This window comes from Cyprinus carpio, chromosome B12, assembly GCF_018340385.1.
Source record: "Cyprinus carpio isolate SPL01 chromosome B12, ASM1834038v1, whole genome shotgun sequence".
Taxonomy (NCBI): Eukaryota; Metazoa; Chordata; class Actinopteri; order Cypriniformes; family Cyprinidae; genus Cyprinus; species Cyprinus carpio.
Genome location: NC_056608.1, coordinates 5,758,543 through 5,773,584, shown reverse-complemented (window position 1 = coordinate 5,773,584; position 15,042 = coordinate 5,758,543). Strand labels below are relative to the sequence as shown.

Sequence of the window (15,042 nt, the reverse complement as noted above, 5' to 3'; positions counted from 1 at the left end):
GTCCACGGTCAAGGGCAAAGAGCAGTGACGTGTTCACTACTGTAATTACACTCCATATTCATATTTATATAGTCACACACTTTATATCACAGCGCCACTGTACCTGTTGTAAGTACTGTGAAAAACTAATGAGCTGTTACTATGCTGCTATTTTGCATAATTTTAATGGCACGGATGGACTTGTAATATTGCTTTTATACAACAGTTCTAATTATTAAGTGAAAAAAAAAACATCAGCAACACTCACTCTGTCATTAGCAGAAAAGAATTTAAAAAAATTAAATAAAATCATGGAAAAGTTTATGAAAATTTCTAATGAAACTGCTGAAACAAGAAAGCACAGCACAGTGGTAATCAAACAAATGTCAAGAACAGAAAAAAGCCAAACATAACATCATTAAAAGGAACAGTCTTTCCATTTACTAAAAAAAAAAAAAAAGAAAAGAAAAAAAATCTGTTCTTCTCATTCAGTCAGTATGCAGACAGTATTCAAAGCATGCTGGGAACAAGAAATCCACCATCCAATTTTCATACATTTTTAAGTTGATTTGTCTGTATATAACTCGCAGTTCTGATTTTTATTCTCAGATGTGCAAGTTCATATCTTGCGATTGCAAGAAAAATCAGAATAGTGAAATGAAAAAAAAATTATAATGATTTTTTAGATTTTCTATATGGCGAAAACAAACAAACAGAATGTAGAGATGTAAACTTGGAATTCAGAGTAAAAAATTCTGAATTACGAGCTGTAAACTCGAAATAAAAAAGTTTATCTTAGAAATTCAAAGAAAAAAGAAAAATGAAACAAATTGTGAGATAAAAAGTCACAATTAGAAATTTGAACTGTTTAGCATAAGTTACACCAAAACCAAAATGAATATTTATCAGGCCAAATGCACAGCAAATTCACTCTTCACAATACAGTAGATGGTGCTGATTAACAAAATTTGCTCTGCACCTTTCTTAGGACTGTCAATGCTTTAACACGTGAGATTAGTTAAATATTTAATGCAATTAATTAATTTTCTCATATTTCTCACATTTTCTTCTCTAATTAAAAACAAAATATTCATCTTGGGGTGAATAGCCCTTACTGCATCAGGCATGTGTTTTGACATACTGAGAGATGCGGGAATTGTTTCTGCGATAATTGGCAACATTTCACAGATGCTGTCAATAAAGCTTAAGTTTGTTCACCCAGAACATCCTGTTATACATTAAAGGGATAGTTCACCCAAAAAAATGAAAATTCTGTCATCATCTACTCACTCCTGATGCTCCAAGCCATGTAATGTGTAACATAATCTCAAGCTGGAATCTAATACAGAAAGTATTATCTAACGCGTTATCTTATGAACATAGTGGAAAGCTACAAGTGTTTATTATACTCCTGGGCACATGGTGAACACAGAACGGATTAACGCTGAATGAAAAGTGAATGAAATGTTTTGTTATGTAACAAGATTACAGCCCATCTGCTTTCTTGTTGTCCCATAGATATTCTGGTACACTTTGTCAACCAAATAAGTTTGAATCTAGTTAAGGAGAGGATAAGTTGGTGGATCTCTGAATAACAAAAAAAAAATGATCCCATATGTGGCTGTGTTAAAGATAAGTTCAGACAACAATAGATGATGTTACATTGCAACACATTTATGCATCTAAAGCAACAGCACTGCATTTGTAGTATACATTTTTATCAGTAGCCTCTACTGAAAATACATATTTCAAACCAGCAACCAAATCTGGCATGAACTGCCCCATAAATGTTTTTTCTCATGCACAAATAGCGTTAACACCAGCGTTGGGCCAGCCAGTCTGCATGTCTGAGGACACAGATGCTTTTATGGCAGCTGCAGTAACGTGTGACTTTACCAGTTGGCAACTGGCTCTTTTATTTAGAGGGTGGAACTTATTCCAACATATTTTGTGTTGCACTTTCTCCATACTACTCCCCTTATTCATTACTAATGTCAATGCATGGTCCTCTTTAGGAGGTTGTTTGTGTCTGTACTGCCTCCAGATGGTCTTCAGTGACAGGAACAAGTGAATGGTTAATTTTTGCGTCCCCAGTTGTGTTGAAGGATTATATGTTTGTTTGGAGCATTTGACTGCAGATAGTATGTAAGCGAGGCATAAACCAGTGTTATGGAGAGTAGATGAAGCTTTATACTGTACCTGGCAGCAGCTACATTGCAAACCGTAAGTAAATGAATTCAAAGTTATGGCTGTATGTGAATAATGTTGCAGTAGATAGGGGACATTGATATATTTTCCTATGTAATGACATTATCCAATCATAACAGCCATTTACTGACAATCTTTAAATACGCTACTTTCTTAAAAATGTATTATTTCAGATGATACATCATCAGCGTGTTCCATTACACTATTGCAGACTGAGTGAGCATGTAAGGCGTTAATATGTGCTTTGTACTGTAATGTTTTCTCACATGAGGTAATCTGACAGTGTTGCATTCAACTCTCCACCAACGCTGTCTCTCATCACGTCACTGGTTTGCCTCTGAATGTTTACGTTCATGTGTTTTAGAGGAGGCATGGCATTGGAGAGTGATTGTGCAGGGAGGGTGGAATCTTATGCTTTCAAAGCTAACTTGCTATTGCTAACCTCACTGAAATCGCCTACCCTACCTTGTAATCTCAATTTACTATGCACAGGAAACTATCAGTAAATTGTAGGTTGACTCATCTGAAAAGTGTAACACTGTCTCTGATTCTTTCAGAAGATTTCTGTCTGTTTGAGCATCCTGACCAACACTGACACAACCGATGGCATAAGTCTCGGGCAGGACTATTTGTTTGTCCAACCAATGGAAGACAGGGAGCATCTGAGACACTTGTTTAAAATGCTCCCTGACTTGATTTACTTGCTTAAAACAGTAATTCGGTTTAGCTCAATGATTCTTATGCCTCGGAATTATGCACTTTTACTTTAATTTCTATTCATTAGGGGTTCAAGCACGTACTGTAGAGCTGAAACCCTATTGTAATTGTTAGAATGGCCAAAGGTCAGCAATCTCCATTTAAAAATTATCGTGCAGACCAAACCGTAAATCGTATAGACTTGAAACTTGGAGGGATGGTAGTACTCACACTGCCTACAACGTGACCAAGGCTCGCACCAACTGGCCTGTGGGCAGTGCTACAGCAATCAAAAGTATGAAATTGCTCACAATTCCTAAATTGTAAGCTGCAGGCTCAAGTGTCTTATGTCGTTGGAATTCTTGGTTCATGCCAGACATACGCATGTCTCAGATTTGCTCATGAGCTGGTGAAATTTTCAGGTATTTTGGATTTTTTGAAAAACCTCAGCTTTTGAAAAAACTTTTTGCAAACTAATCCTAGATTTTTCACCTGATTGGAACCAAACCATTGTAGAAACTTTCCAAACGTTCAAAAGGGCCATGGTCACTTTTAGTAAAATGCCTATAACTCCTGAACTCTCCAAACTCAGAACCCTTTTGTAAGAACTCAATCTGAAGTTACTGGAAAAAAATCGTGAAGCTTGGCCACTTGAAAAAAAAAAAATGGCTATCACTGAGCAACCATTTTTCCTATCAACATGAAAATCAGTTTGCACGGTCTTGGTCCAAAGTACCACAAGTGTCTATAAGGACATCTGTGTATCTCAAAAAACAAGGCTGCCATTGCGCGATAAAATTTGACAAAACTCAGTGGGCCCCAAAGGTCTGTGAGAAATGTGGATGAAATCGTTCACTGGGGGCATTATCGCATTTTTCAAGAGCGTAAACGATTGTACATTGCTCAGTTTTTCGCACATACACTTGATATTTGTATCATAAAACTCCTCATTCCGGACAACTTTGCCTCTAGAACCACTACTGTCAATCAAATCGTTTGTTAAATGATTGAGATGTAAAAAAACAAAAAGAAAAAACTACTTTTGCAAACTACTCCTAGGTTTTTCTCTCAATCTGGAAGAAAACACTGCAGTACAATTCTCTGGACTCTCTAGGTCTGTAATTATCAGTTATCATTATCATAAATTTACCCTTTGGGAAGCTATAATGGGAAGCTATCCAAATTTACCCAAAATCCTAATAAGCCTAAAGAATAACTCCAAACTTCATGAAACCTGGTGAACACATGTGACAGGTGATTCTAAATAAGCATGCAAATTTTTGAGGAGATCGGACAACAGCTGATGCTATAACAGCCTTAAATGTAAATAATAATAATAATAATAATAAAAACATATTTCTATAGTAAATTACCTGGATTTGCCAAAAATTCTTATTTAATAATTGAGTTAGGTGGTTACAGGCAAGCTAAATAATATATTATTTCTTTTTCCTAATGTGCTTAAATGCATTAAGTGCTTAAATAGCTGCTTGAAGATATATTTTCTATTGTAATTCCTTTTGCTTGTTATCATCCTTTACTTTACTATATTAGAATAATCATTCTGGCACAAAGAGATCATTATATATGTACCTCTAGTATAAGAACAGTATTATCAGTCTTGCAGTTTGCCCTTAGTGTTAACCTTGTGGTGGCAACATTAAAGATATGAGCATTTTTTTCCTAAAAGCATAAGATTAAGGAATGCTTTTAAGTGTTAAAATTTCTAACTGTGCCCATAAAGCATGAAATAAATTATGCACATGATTAAGTAGTTCAATAGCCTGTGCAATATCATGCCGGGATGAAGCAAAGTCACATGGTTGAATGGTCACACTATAGATGCTTTTCATTCAGATCAAACAGACAAGAAAGCACATCTTAACTTGCATTTCTAGTGCCAGCTGAAGCAGGAGCAGTGTGTGGTGATGTAAAGCGGTAGGAGATACAGTAGAGTTGTCACCAACCCCTGAGAGGGCAGATAATCCAGTACCCCCACCCTGCTAACCATTAATAATCTGCCGGTAGGACCCTCCTCCCCCAGCATTCTTCAGCAGCCTATGAAAACCCTACAAACCCATCCCCCTCTAAGCATCCCCACATATATACCTTTGTCTCTGTTTGTCCATTCTCAAAATTAAACGTTGCATGCAAAAAAAAAAAAAAAAATTAAAGGCCTACATTTTATTTTCAGCAATACATTTTTATTAGTCAGAAAAAAGTAATATTTTACATTACACAACACAGCTTTCCCTGTTCTAGATGTGCTGATGTTCCAGCACAGGCTCTTTGGAAAAATATGCCTCTACATATTTTTTTTTCAAAACTCAAAAAATTTACTTATACATACAATCCTCCACAGTTTCCAGCTGAAATGAACATCAGTAGCAGCAAAATCCTTATCAGCCCTATATCCAAATGTTTAGCTTTTGGTCACATGATAAGGCTAAATATCTTGTGGTGTATTCACAATGCTGTATCTTCATCTACTGCCAAATGTGAGGGGAAGATGGCAGATGGCAAGACTTTATTATGCAGAGGAAAGAAACAACCACATGGAGCTGCAGAGCCAGATACAGTAACAAAACAGCCTGGATATATTACAGCAATGTATTCATGATCAGAGAGGTTGAAGTGAGGTGCGCACACATACTCTCTCTAATATGATGAAGGGGAGTGATTATGAGGCAGAGCTGTAATGGTAATCTGTGCTGCAGTGAAGGGTTGTGACGCAGCAGACAGAGGACACATGTGCGTTTCTGACCTACTCTTTCCTGCTTTACAGTTACACAGCAGTATATGGGCTGAGGGCTTTTGCTGAAGCATGCTTGCACTTACAGTTATGGAGGCCATGCTCTCAGAACATACTGACATATGCCATGGGTTTATGATTCATATTTTAATTATGGGGTGTAGTGCATCCAACTGAAGCTGACCCAGTCATTTATAATTCCAAACAAAAACACAACATGCTGTCCTTTACAGCCCTTTCTTTAAGTGCATCATCTAATCAGAATTGCCTTTTCTTATAGCTGGCATGAATTTCATATATTAATTATGTTTTCAAGCATGCATTTTCCACTTCAAAGTTAATATGACCAGTATTACTAATCTGAATAGAAATAGAGCAGAATTTTACATATTTATTGATTTTGTATATATAACCAATAAAAAACATTTTTAGTGAAATGTTGGCCTTCTGGAAAGTATGTTAATTTACTGTAGATGTACTCAATACTTGGTAGGGGCTCCTTTTCCTTTAATTACTGCCTCAGTTCAGCGTGGCATGGAGGTGATCAGTTTGTGGCACTGCTGAGGTGGTATGGAAGCCAAGGTTTCTTTGACAGTGGCCTTCAGCTCATCTGCATGTTTTGGTCTCTTGTTTCTCATTTTCCTCTTGACAATACTCCATAGATTCTCTCTGGGGTTCAGGTCTGGTGAGTTTGCCGGCCAGTCAAGCACACCAACACCATGGTCATTTAACCAACTTTTGATATATTTGGCAGAGTGGGCAGGTGTCAAATCTTGCTGGAAAATGAAATCAGCATCTTCAAAAAGCTGGTCAGCAGAAGGAAGCATGAAGTGCTCCAAAATTTCTTGGTAAATGGGTGCAGTGACTTTGGTTTTCAAAAAACACAACGGACCAACACCAGCAGATGACATTGCACTCCAAATCATCACAGACTGTGGAAACTTAACACTGGACTTCAAGCAACTTGGGCTATGAGCTTCTCCACCCTTCCTCCAGACTCTAGGACCTTGGTTTCCAAATGAAATACAAAACTTACTCTCATTTGAAAAGAGGACTTTGGACCACTGGGCAACAGTCCAGTTCTTCTTCTCCTTAGCCCAGGTAAGACGCCTCTGACGTTGTCTGTGGTTCAGGAGTGGCTTAACAAGAGGAATACGACAACTGTAGCCAAATTCCTTGACACATCTTGATGCCTTTACCGCAGCCTCAGTCCATTCCTTGTGAAGTTCACTCAAATTCTTGAATCGATTTTGCTTGACAATCCTCATAAGGCTGTGGTTCTCTCGGTTGGTTGTGCATCTTTTTCTTCCACACTTTTTCCTTCCATTCAACTTTCTCTTAACTGCTTGGATACAGCACTCTGTGAACAGCCAGCTTCTTTGGCAATGAATGTTTGTGGCTTACCCTCCTTGTGAAGGGTGTCAATGATTGTCTTCTGGACAACTGTCAGATCAGTCAACTGTTCCCCATTATTGTGTGAGAGACCATTTTGAAGGCTCAGAAAACCTTTGCAGGTGTTTTGAGTTGATTAGCTGATTGGCATGTCACCATATTCTAATTTGTTGAGATGTGAGCCAAAATCATCACAATTAAAAGAACCAAAGACTTAAACTACTTCAGTCTGTGTGCACTGAATTTATTTAATACACGAGTTTCACAATTTGAGTTGAATTACTGAAATGAACTTTTCCACGACATTCTTTTTTATTGAAATGCACCTGTACATCAAACAAAGAAAAATGAAAACAGCAAATAAAAAAAAATAAAAAATCGAAATAAGCAAAACAAATATTATTGGCTATTTATTGGCAAATAGTAAATCAAACATTACATTGTGAAATGTGTTATGACAAAAGTAACAAAAAATATTAACCAATTTTTATAGCCAATATATTGTAATTAATGAATTGAAAACAACTACTATCTACATTTAAACAATGAAATGTACACAATTACAACAGTGATGGTGGAAATGTAGTTTGCAAGACAAAAAAAAAGAAAAAAAAAAGAAAAGAAAATCTTAACCAACAAGGTTTTTTTTTTTTTTTTATCCAGATGTTTGAAACCAACATACAAAACAACTGCTGGAGAAAACCAATGTTTGTGTGATTGGATTAGTGAATAAAAAGCCCTGTGACAACTAGCTCTGCTCCTCTATATAATTGAATCCACTTGAATTACATACATTTGATGGTAGATTTTCCATTTCCTTCATAAAAAAATTACCTTCACAAACCTTTAAATGATTTGTTTGTATTGCCAAGGGCTGTAATGACTAGAGTAACACGCAATTGATTATAGCTTTTGCCTAATTATTCTACTGACATTTAAAGTCTGCACTGTTTGTGGCAAAATTAATCAGGACAAGGATTTAATGCTAAAGACAGAATGAAAAAAAAAAAGCTTATTGGTGTTGATTTTTCACAATCTCCTTTCTGTTTTGTCCAGGTTTGCGTGTGTCTAAGAGACAGCGGTTTGGGGTCCAATACATAACGGGACGTATTTCACAGTGATTGTACATCCCATAAATAGATCAGAACACCTCATATGACCAGTCTTCATGTCAACGCATGAAGGTCAGTGTCAGACGAGGTGAAATGTCTCAGTCCAGTTCTCTACTGATGTTTAAATTTAATATACAAATGATTGTTATGCTGGTAAGGGATGCAGCAGGGCTTCTGAATGCAAATAAGGTGCATGAGCACATACAGAATGCAAAACAGAGGCAAAACACACCAGCGTGTGAGAAGATGATACAGGCACGTGAGGTGATGGAAGAGATCCAGGTATATCTCATTCATACAGTATATAATAGATAATGAAAATATTGCTGCTCTGAGGTAATCTATTATTCTTGTAAACAAATGTGGGCTACTGTTTTTAATCAGTGCTTTCATGTGACAGAAATGAAATATAAATCTGACACTAACTGACCAAAAAGGAAAACTTGACAGATGCAGATAATTAATAAAGCAAAATATTGGTGGACCAGTCGATTTGATCAAATTCATGCCTTAGCGCCCCCTGTTGGAGAACAAACTACAGGAATGCATTTATATTGATAAAGGCATAAACACAAAGCTCATTAACGTCTTACAGAAATATAAAGAATTTATGACGTCCATAACTGATGCTGTAAAAATGACAAAATAATTTATTCGATAACACTTTATTTTAAGGTGTCCTTGTTACACACATGTAATTCTGAATTCTAATAACAATTAATTATGCATAATTACATACATAAGTAAACCTAATCCAAACCCTATTCCTAACCTTAACCATATAGTAAGTACATGTAGTTAAATAAAATTACTCAGTACCTAAATGTATAATTACACTGTAACAAGGACGCCTTAAAATAAAGTGTAAAGTGTAAATTATGTGAAACCCAAAAACTGATCCAAGACAAAAAATCTTATTGTGAGATGTAACTCTTCTTACTCCTATTTACAGTATAATGAGCATATGTAATAAACATAATGTGAATTAATGACCATGTTAGTAATAGATTAAATAAACTGAAGAAAAAACAAACACAACATTAAAATTAAAAAGTGGTGCATAAAATGGCATTTGAAATTAAGACTGTGAAATTCAGGTTTGGTGGTGACTTTTGGTCCATCTTAAGTGAGTACACATGCTCTATCTAAAATAATAAATAACTTCCTTTCTTTTATGTTTATATTTGTTTATGAAAAGATGTCTGGATGATTCAGAGTTCATTCTTGTGCGATTTAATTTTGTTGTGGTGAAATTAACATTTCATCCTCCCAATAACCCTTGGACACTCTCTTCACATTGTATCCACAATCCAGACAATGTGGCCAGATTCAAAAGCTGGAATGTGAGCTTGCCAGAAGAAAATGAAAATGATTTCCTCTTGTTCCAGCCACAAGCTGTCCTGTTCCATTTCCAGTCCAGGCCTGACTTACAGTATGCTCAGAGATATTCCAGAAAAAACACAATCTAGTAAAATATCAAAACGGTTACACCCAGTTTTCAGACTACACTTCTTTGTTCTGTTCATTACAGATTCAAATCTGCTTGTGACATAAAAACAGATGAAAAGAACATCCATTTCCAAAAAAATCCATGTGTGTGTTTAAGCAAAGGATTTCACTGAGATCACTAACATATTTGTGACCTATTGTAATCAGTCAGAGCCTCATAAGCTATTACTGGGTGGGGTTCATATTAAAGCACATTTTACGCTAGTCTTTCCCCTCTACTGCCACTGCATCTAGTTTAGTCAGACATTTACAGATGCTATTGTCACTAATGAGGGAAATTAGTCATTATGTAACAAGTACGCATTTTTAAATACACAAAGCCAACCAGATGTCAGGCCCAAAAACTGAACATTTTGTCATCATTTACTCACCTTCATGTCTTTCCAAATTCAATAGAGTTTCTTTCTTCTGTTGAGCACAAAAGAAGATATTTTGAGGAATGCTTGGTAACAAAAACAGTTGACGGTAGCCATTGACTTCCGTAGTATTTTTTCAGTCAGTGGCTACCAGTGACTGTTTGGTTACCAACATATCTTCTTTTGTGCTCAACAGAAGGAATAAACTCATACAGGTTTGGAACAATTTGGGGGTGAGTAAATGATGACAGAATTTTCATTTTTGGGTGAATTATCCCTTTAAATGTCATTGTACAAACAAAGCACTAGTGGAATATATAAGATGGAAAAGGTTTGCATATGCTTTATTCTTTCATAATACCTTCAACTTGTAAGGAACATTCAGCGATACCACATTTATGGCAATTTTACAAATGTATCATCATAGAACATTACAATGGAGTATATTACAAAATCTGTGCCAGTCTCACAGATTTTAAAAGTCATTTCCAAGGCACTGGCCAGCTAATATATGTTTGGAAGAACAATACTGGTTAATGTGCTTTAATATCCCGTTTTTACTTCACTGCCCTGTACATTTGTGCCCATAACCTCATAACCCAGAGGTTACGCATTTGACTTTGGCCAAAAATACTAAAAAAAAAATGTGCTGGCCATGTGAAGGCCATGTCAGAATATTAAGACGTCATTTGTCCCTTATTTTTCCCTCTTAGGGAGAGAACAAAACAATTCTACACACAAATTACAATTGGTCTCTCACTAAAGTGGCATTTGATGCATATAAAAAGGCACTAATCTAAGATATACAGTATCAAGCAATTTACTGAAAACAAAGTCTATAAAATTCATTCATTTAAAAAAAAAAACAAGAGACAACCAATAAAAGCGTACAGTATGTGCTTAAACGGAAACATTTAAACCTAAAATGGCAAAGTGATTCTTTGCATAGTCTGTTGCATTTTATTATTACTATTAATATTTTTAGGCAACACCAAGAGCTATTGTTTCACTCATTTGCCATCTCAATCTGATTAAAAAAACAAACATTACAAACCATTACACAAATTGATTGATTGCTACTGTCTGCAAATGATCAAAGCAAACTGCTAAAAAGACTATAAACACTCATAATAAGACAATACACACAAACTCTAGAAACTCTATCGCGTGAGGTACAATTTCAACGTACTTAAGAGCTAAATGAAAATACTAAATATATACCGTACATGTAAAGATAAAGCAATGCACTGCAAGATTACTTGTAAGTGGTACTTCCTAGTAAAACATTTGTACCTTTGAGAGATCGATAGTCTTTGATTACTTTGGAAAAGTTGTCAGTGCAAGACAAAAGGCACTTGGTGGTTTCAATCCTTCGGAGTACATCTGGCAACATTCACAGCTTTAGATATAGACAGAATTGAAAAACTTGCTTTGGAAATATCTGAAGAATACGACAAGCGTGTTGGGATCACATAAGAATGGTGGGAGAAGATGGAGAAGAGAGAAGCAAACAAAGCGCTTTAGAGGGCGTAGGAAGACTAGAGCTCAAGAAAGCAGCACAGACTTTGGTCGCGTGCAGGAGAAAAGCCATGGATTAAGCCGTGATCGGGTCTGAAAGGAATTCCAAGGCTTTACAAAAAGCTTGGTTTGGGAAGTGAGGCCTGTGAAGATTTGTGGTCTGTGGCATTCAGGAAGGTGGTTGAAAGAGAGCTGGTGTAATTTGCACTTCTGTCAGTGGCTAAACTGAGGCGCTATTGAGAAAGCTACTACTGACAGGCTGACATTAAGCTCTAAAAACTAACAGTTAAACGGATAGGTTATCCAAAAATTACAATTCTGCATTACTTTCCTTCTTCTGTGAAAAACAATATTTTGTCCATACATTGAAAGTCAGAGGGGTCTAATGTTGTTTTGGACCCTAAAGAGTGCAAGAGTTAGGTTAGAATTAAAAACTGATTTTTAATGGTAGCTTATAAACCTTTAAAGACAGAACTGTTGTGAGCTCTGAGATAAATGTTCTGTTAAAGCCATCTGTTCACATTATTAGAGGTTCAAGCATGTAGCGCTGAAACTGTATCGTAAATGTTAAGATTTTTAAAGATCACCATTCTGACCTAAAAGTGATCGGACAGACCTGAAACTTTGAGGGATGGTAGTACCCACTCCTAACTCCTAAAGTACTTGTCACATCCTTCAATGTCTTATATTATACGGATTCAATCACCACAGAATCTTTTGTGTTTTTTGAAAAACCTTCTTTTGGAAACTAGTCCTAGGTTTTTCACCTGATCGGAACCATACCAGTTCAGAAAAATTCTCTGGAGAGTGAATATCAATAATTATCAATTTATTGATAAATCGCTGAGTTTTTGACTCACCGACGTAAAGGGATGCCTAAACGTTTGAAAAAGGGGCACTTTTCCTAAAATAGCTATAACCTTCTAATGGAATAAGATATTTATACAAAACTTGATATGCATATGTAAGACCTCAATCTGAGATTTCATGAGAAAAAGAGTCTGGCCACTGTGTGGTGCTATAATAGGACAAAAACATAAAAAATGGCTATAACTTTGCACCCGTTAGTCTGCTTGACTGTGTCCAAAGTACCACAGCTGTTTATGAGCACATTAATTTATCTTGAAAATCATAGCCGTAACTGGCCAATGAATTGTAATCACATATTAGATGGGGTTAATAGAGGCCGATCAGAATGTAATGCCGTGAACCTGTTTGACTCATGGCCCTAAAGGTCTGTGAGAAATTTGAAATAAATCATGCAGTGTTTTACCCACACACACAATATTCACATCATATGTTAGATCTCATTCTGAACAACTTTTCCTCAAGAACCACTATAGTCAATCAAATCGATCATTAATTATTCAAGATTATTTTAAAAACCTACTTTTGCAAACTAGTCCTAGATTTTTTGCTGAATCTCAACAAAACCACTGCAGTACAATTCTCTGGACTCTCCAGGGTCAATAATTATCAAAAAACTTTGAAATGTACACTTTGGTTAACTATAACAGGGTCATTACAATATGGGTGTGGCCAAATATACCTAAAAGCCTATAATTCCTGAACGAAATCTCAGAACTTTACGAAATTAGGTGACCCCATGCAGCATATAATAATAAAGAGTCATGCCAACTTTTATGGATACTGGATTATAGGTGTTGCTATAAAAGCTATAAATGTTAATAAAATTCCTATTTCTATGGTAAATGACCTGAATTACCAGAAAATGCTCTTTTAAACTATTGATTTAGGTGTTTGCTAAATAATAATACATATATCTTTTTTCATATATGCTCATATTCCTTAAAGCGATTTCAACTCATTTTTAAAATAATTGTTTATAACAGCAGAATTTGTGGTGAAATATTACATTACCCATGAATCTGTACAAAAAATGACTTGGTTCCTAGCTTTTAACACTTTAAAAGAAGTTTTTTTTTTACATAATCCCTCTGGGAAAAAATGAATGGCAAAAATACTTCTAGAACAAACTAATGCACTCAATTGACTTTCACTGTATGGACAAAAACAGCTGAAACATTCTTCAAAGTATCTTCTTTTGAGTTCCATAGAAGAACTAAAGTCATACACTAAAATAATTTAGATGTTTCATTTTCCCTTTTAAAGTAAACTATTTATAGGTTTAGAAATACTATGTAGACAATGTACTGTGGAATTTAGTCAGGGTAGACTATTTTAATTTGACATAAATGAAAACAAGCCTGTGAGGGATAGACGTACACTCCATTTCATTTCTGTCAAATGCAATATGCTGTCTACTCTGACTAAGATCCATAAGTAATAACAACAGGCTGGTGATTTCAATGTAATGCAGCTGTGGGATGAGATAAGCTTCCCTTATAGATAATTTGTGCAGAACACTTTGGCTTGATATCCATTTAAGTGCTTTAAATAAAGACGCATCTAGTCAGGCGAATCTGTCCATGGACAAAATATTTAGCATTTTTTAAAGTGCAAAGAATTAGTATGTTGAAGCCTAAGACAAGCATATAAATAAAATCTGCCTGCTCCATATACAAGCACAGTGCAGGAGCTCCAATGCCTTCCAATGATCCTTCACTACATTTCCTTCATTGTAACATGAGTACCATATTGCATAATGTACCATACTGCATATAATATTCAACAGTTCTTTGACCCTTGACCTCTGATCCATAGACTTTGTTTATTTGGCACAGTTTCAGAAGGTCCGGGTTTTGGTCCAGTACTGTATATCAGGTTGGAGTTGGGAATGGGAATTTGTGCAGTTTCAGGCTGTCCGTTGGTGCATTGGCATGGGCTCACCAGCGCCCGCTCACACTGGCAATGTCTGTGTGGAACTGGCGTGGCAGTCGACCACTGGCGCCCCCTTCCAGGAACGAGGAGCGGATGTTGGGCGGCTCAAAGAGCTTCCTTCGGTTCTTGTTCAGCTCTGTCAAAACAAAAAGAGGACTTAAATATTCATAGTTTACACTGCATACATGCATGTTAATATCCCAGTAAAATGGAAGTAGTGACAGATCTTTTTTCCATATTGCAAATAACAAGGTCAAAACATTTTTTAAATATAAAACAAATGCATGGAGGAATAAACCGCTTCTACCAAATTATTAACATTGATTTGGAAACCTGAAAACAAGATAGCATTTCTATCAAGTTAGTAGTTCCATCTTCCCGAAATCAGTGGATATTTTGAAGTTCAAGATATTTTAATGTTCTACAAAATGAAATACATTAATAGTTATACATACGATACAAATATTGGGTAAAACAGCACATTTTAAAATAAATATCTTATTTTTATTAATACTTTCAGCAAAGAATGAATAATACATTTCTAATCAACATTTTTCTCTTGTTTTGTTTGATTTTTATTTTATTTTTTTTAGCTTGTGGCATTCTCCTGCAGTGTGCCTTAGAAATTGGTCAAAATATACAACCTTAAAAGGCTGCCAATGTTGACAGCTCACTAGTTTTTTTTTCTCGTTTTTTTTTTTTTGACAGCTCGGTCTTT

The 15,042-nt window shown here is 35.7% G+C and overlaps 1 protein-coding gene across 1 annotated transcript in view; it reads right to left on the bottom strand.

Annotated features, from left to right (window-relative positions):
* Positions 1-10,322: 10,322 nt before the first annotated feature.
* Positions 10,323-15,042, bottom strand: part of LOC109085093 (protein bicaudal C homolog 1-B-like) — a 52,348-nt gene continuing 47,628 nt past the window's right edge. The window contains exon 15 of the mRNA XM_042734714.1: positions 10,323-14,460. Coding sequence (XP_042590648.1) covers positions 14,330-14,460 — 131 coding nt within the window. The 3' untranslated portion in view covers positions 10,323-14,329. The remainder of the gene's footprint in view (positions 14,461-15,042) is intronic.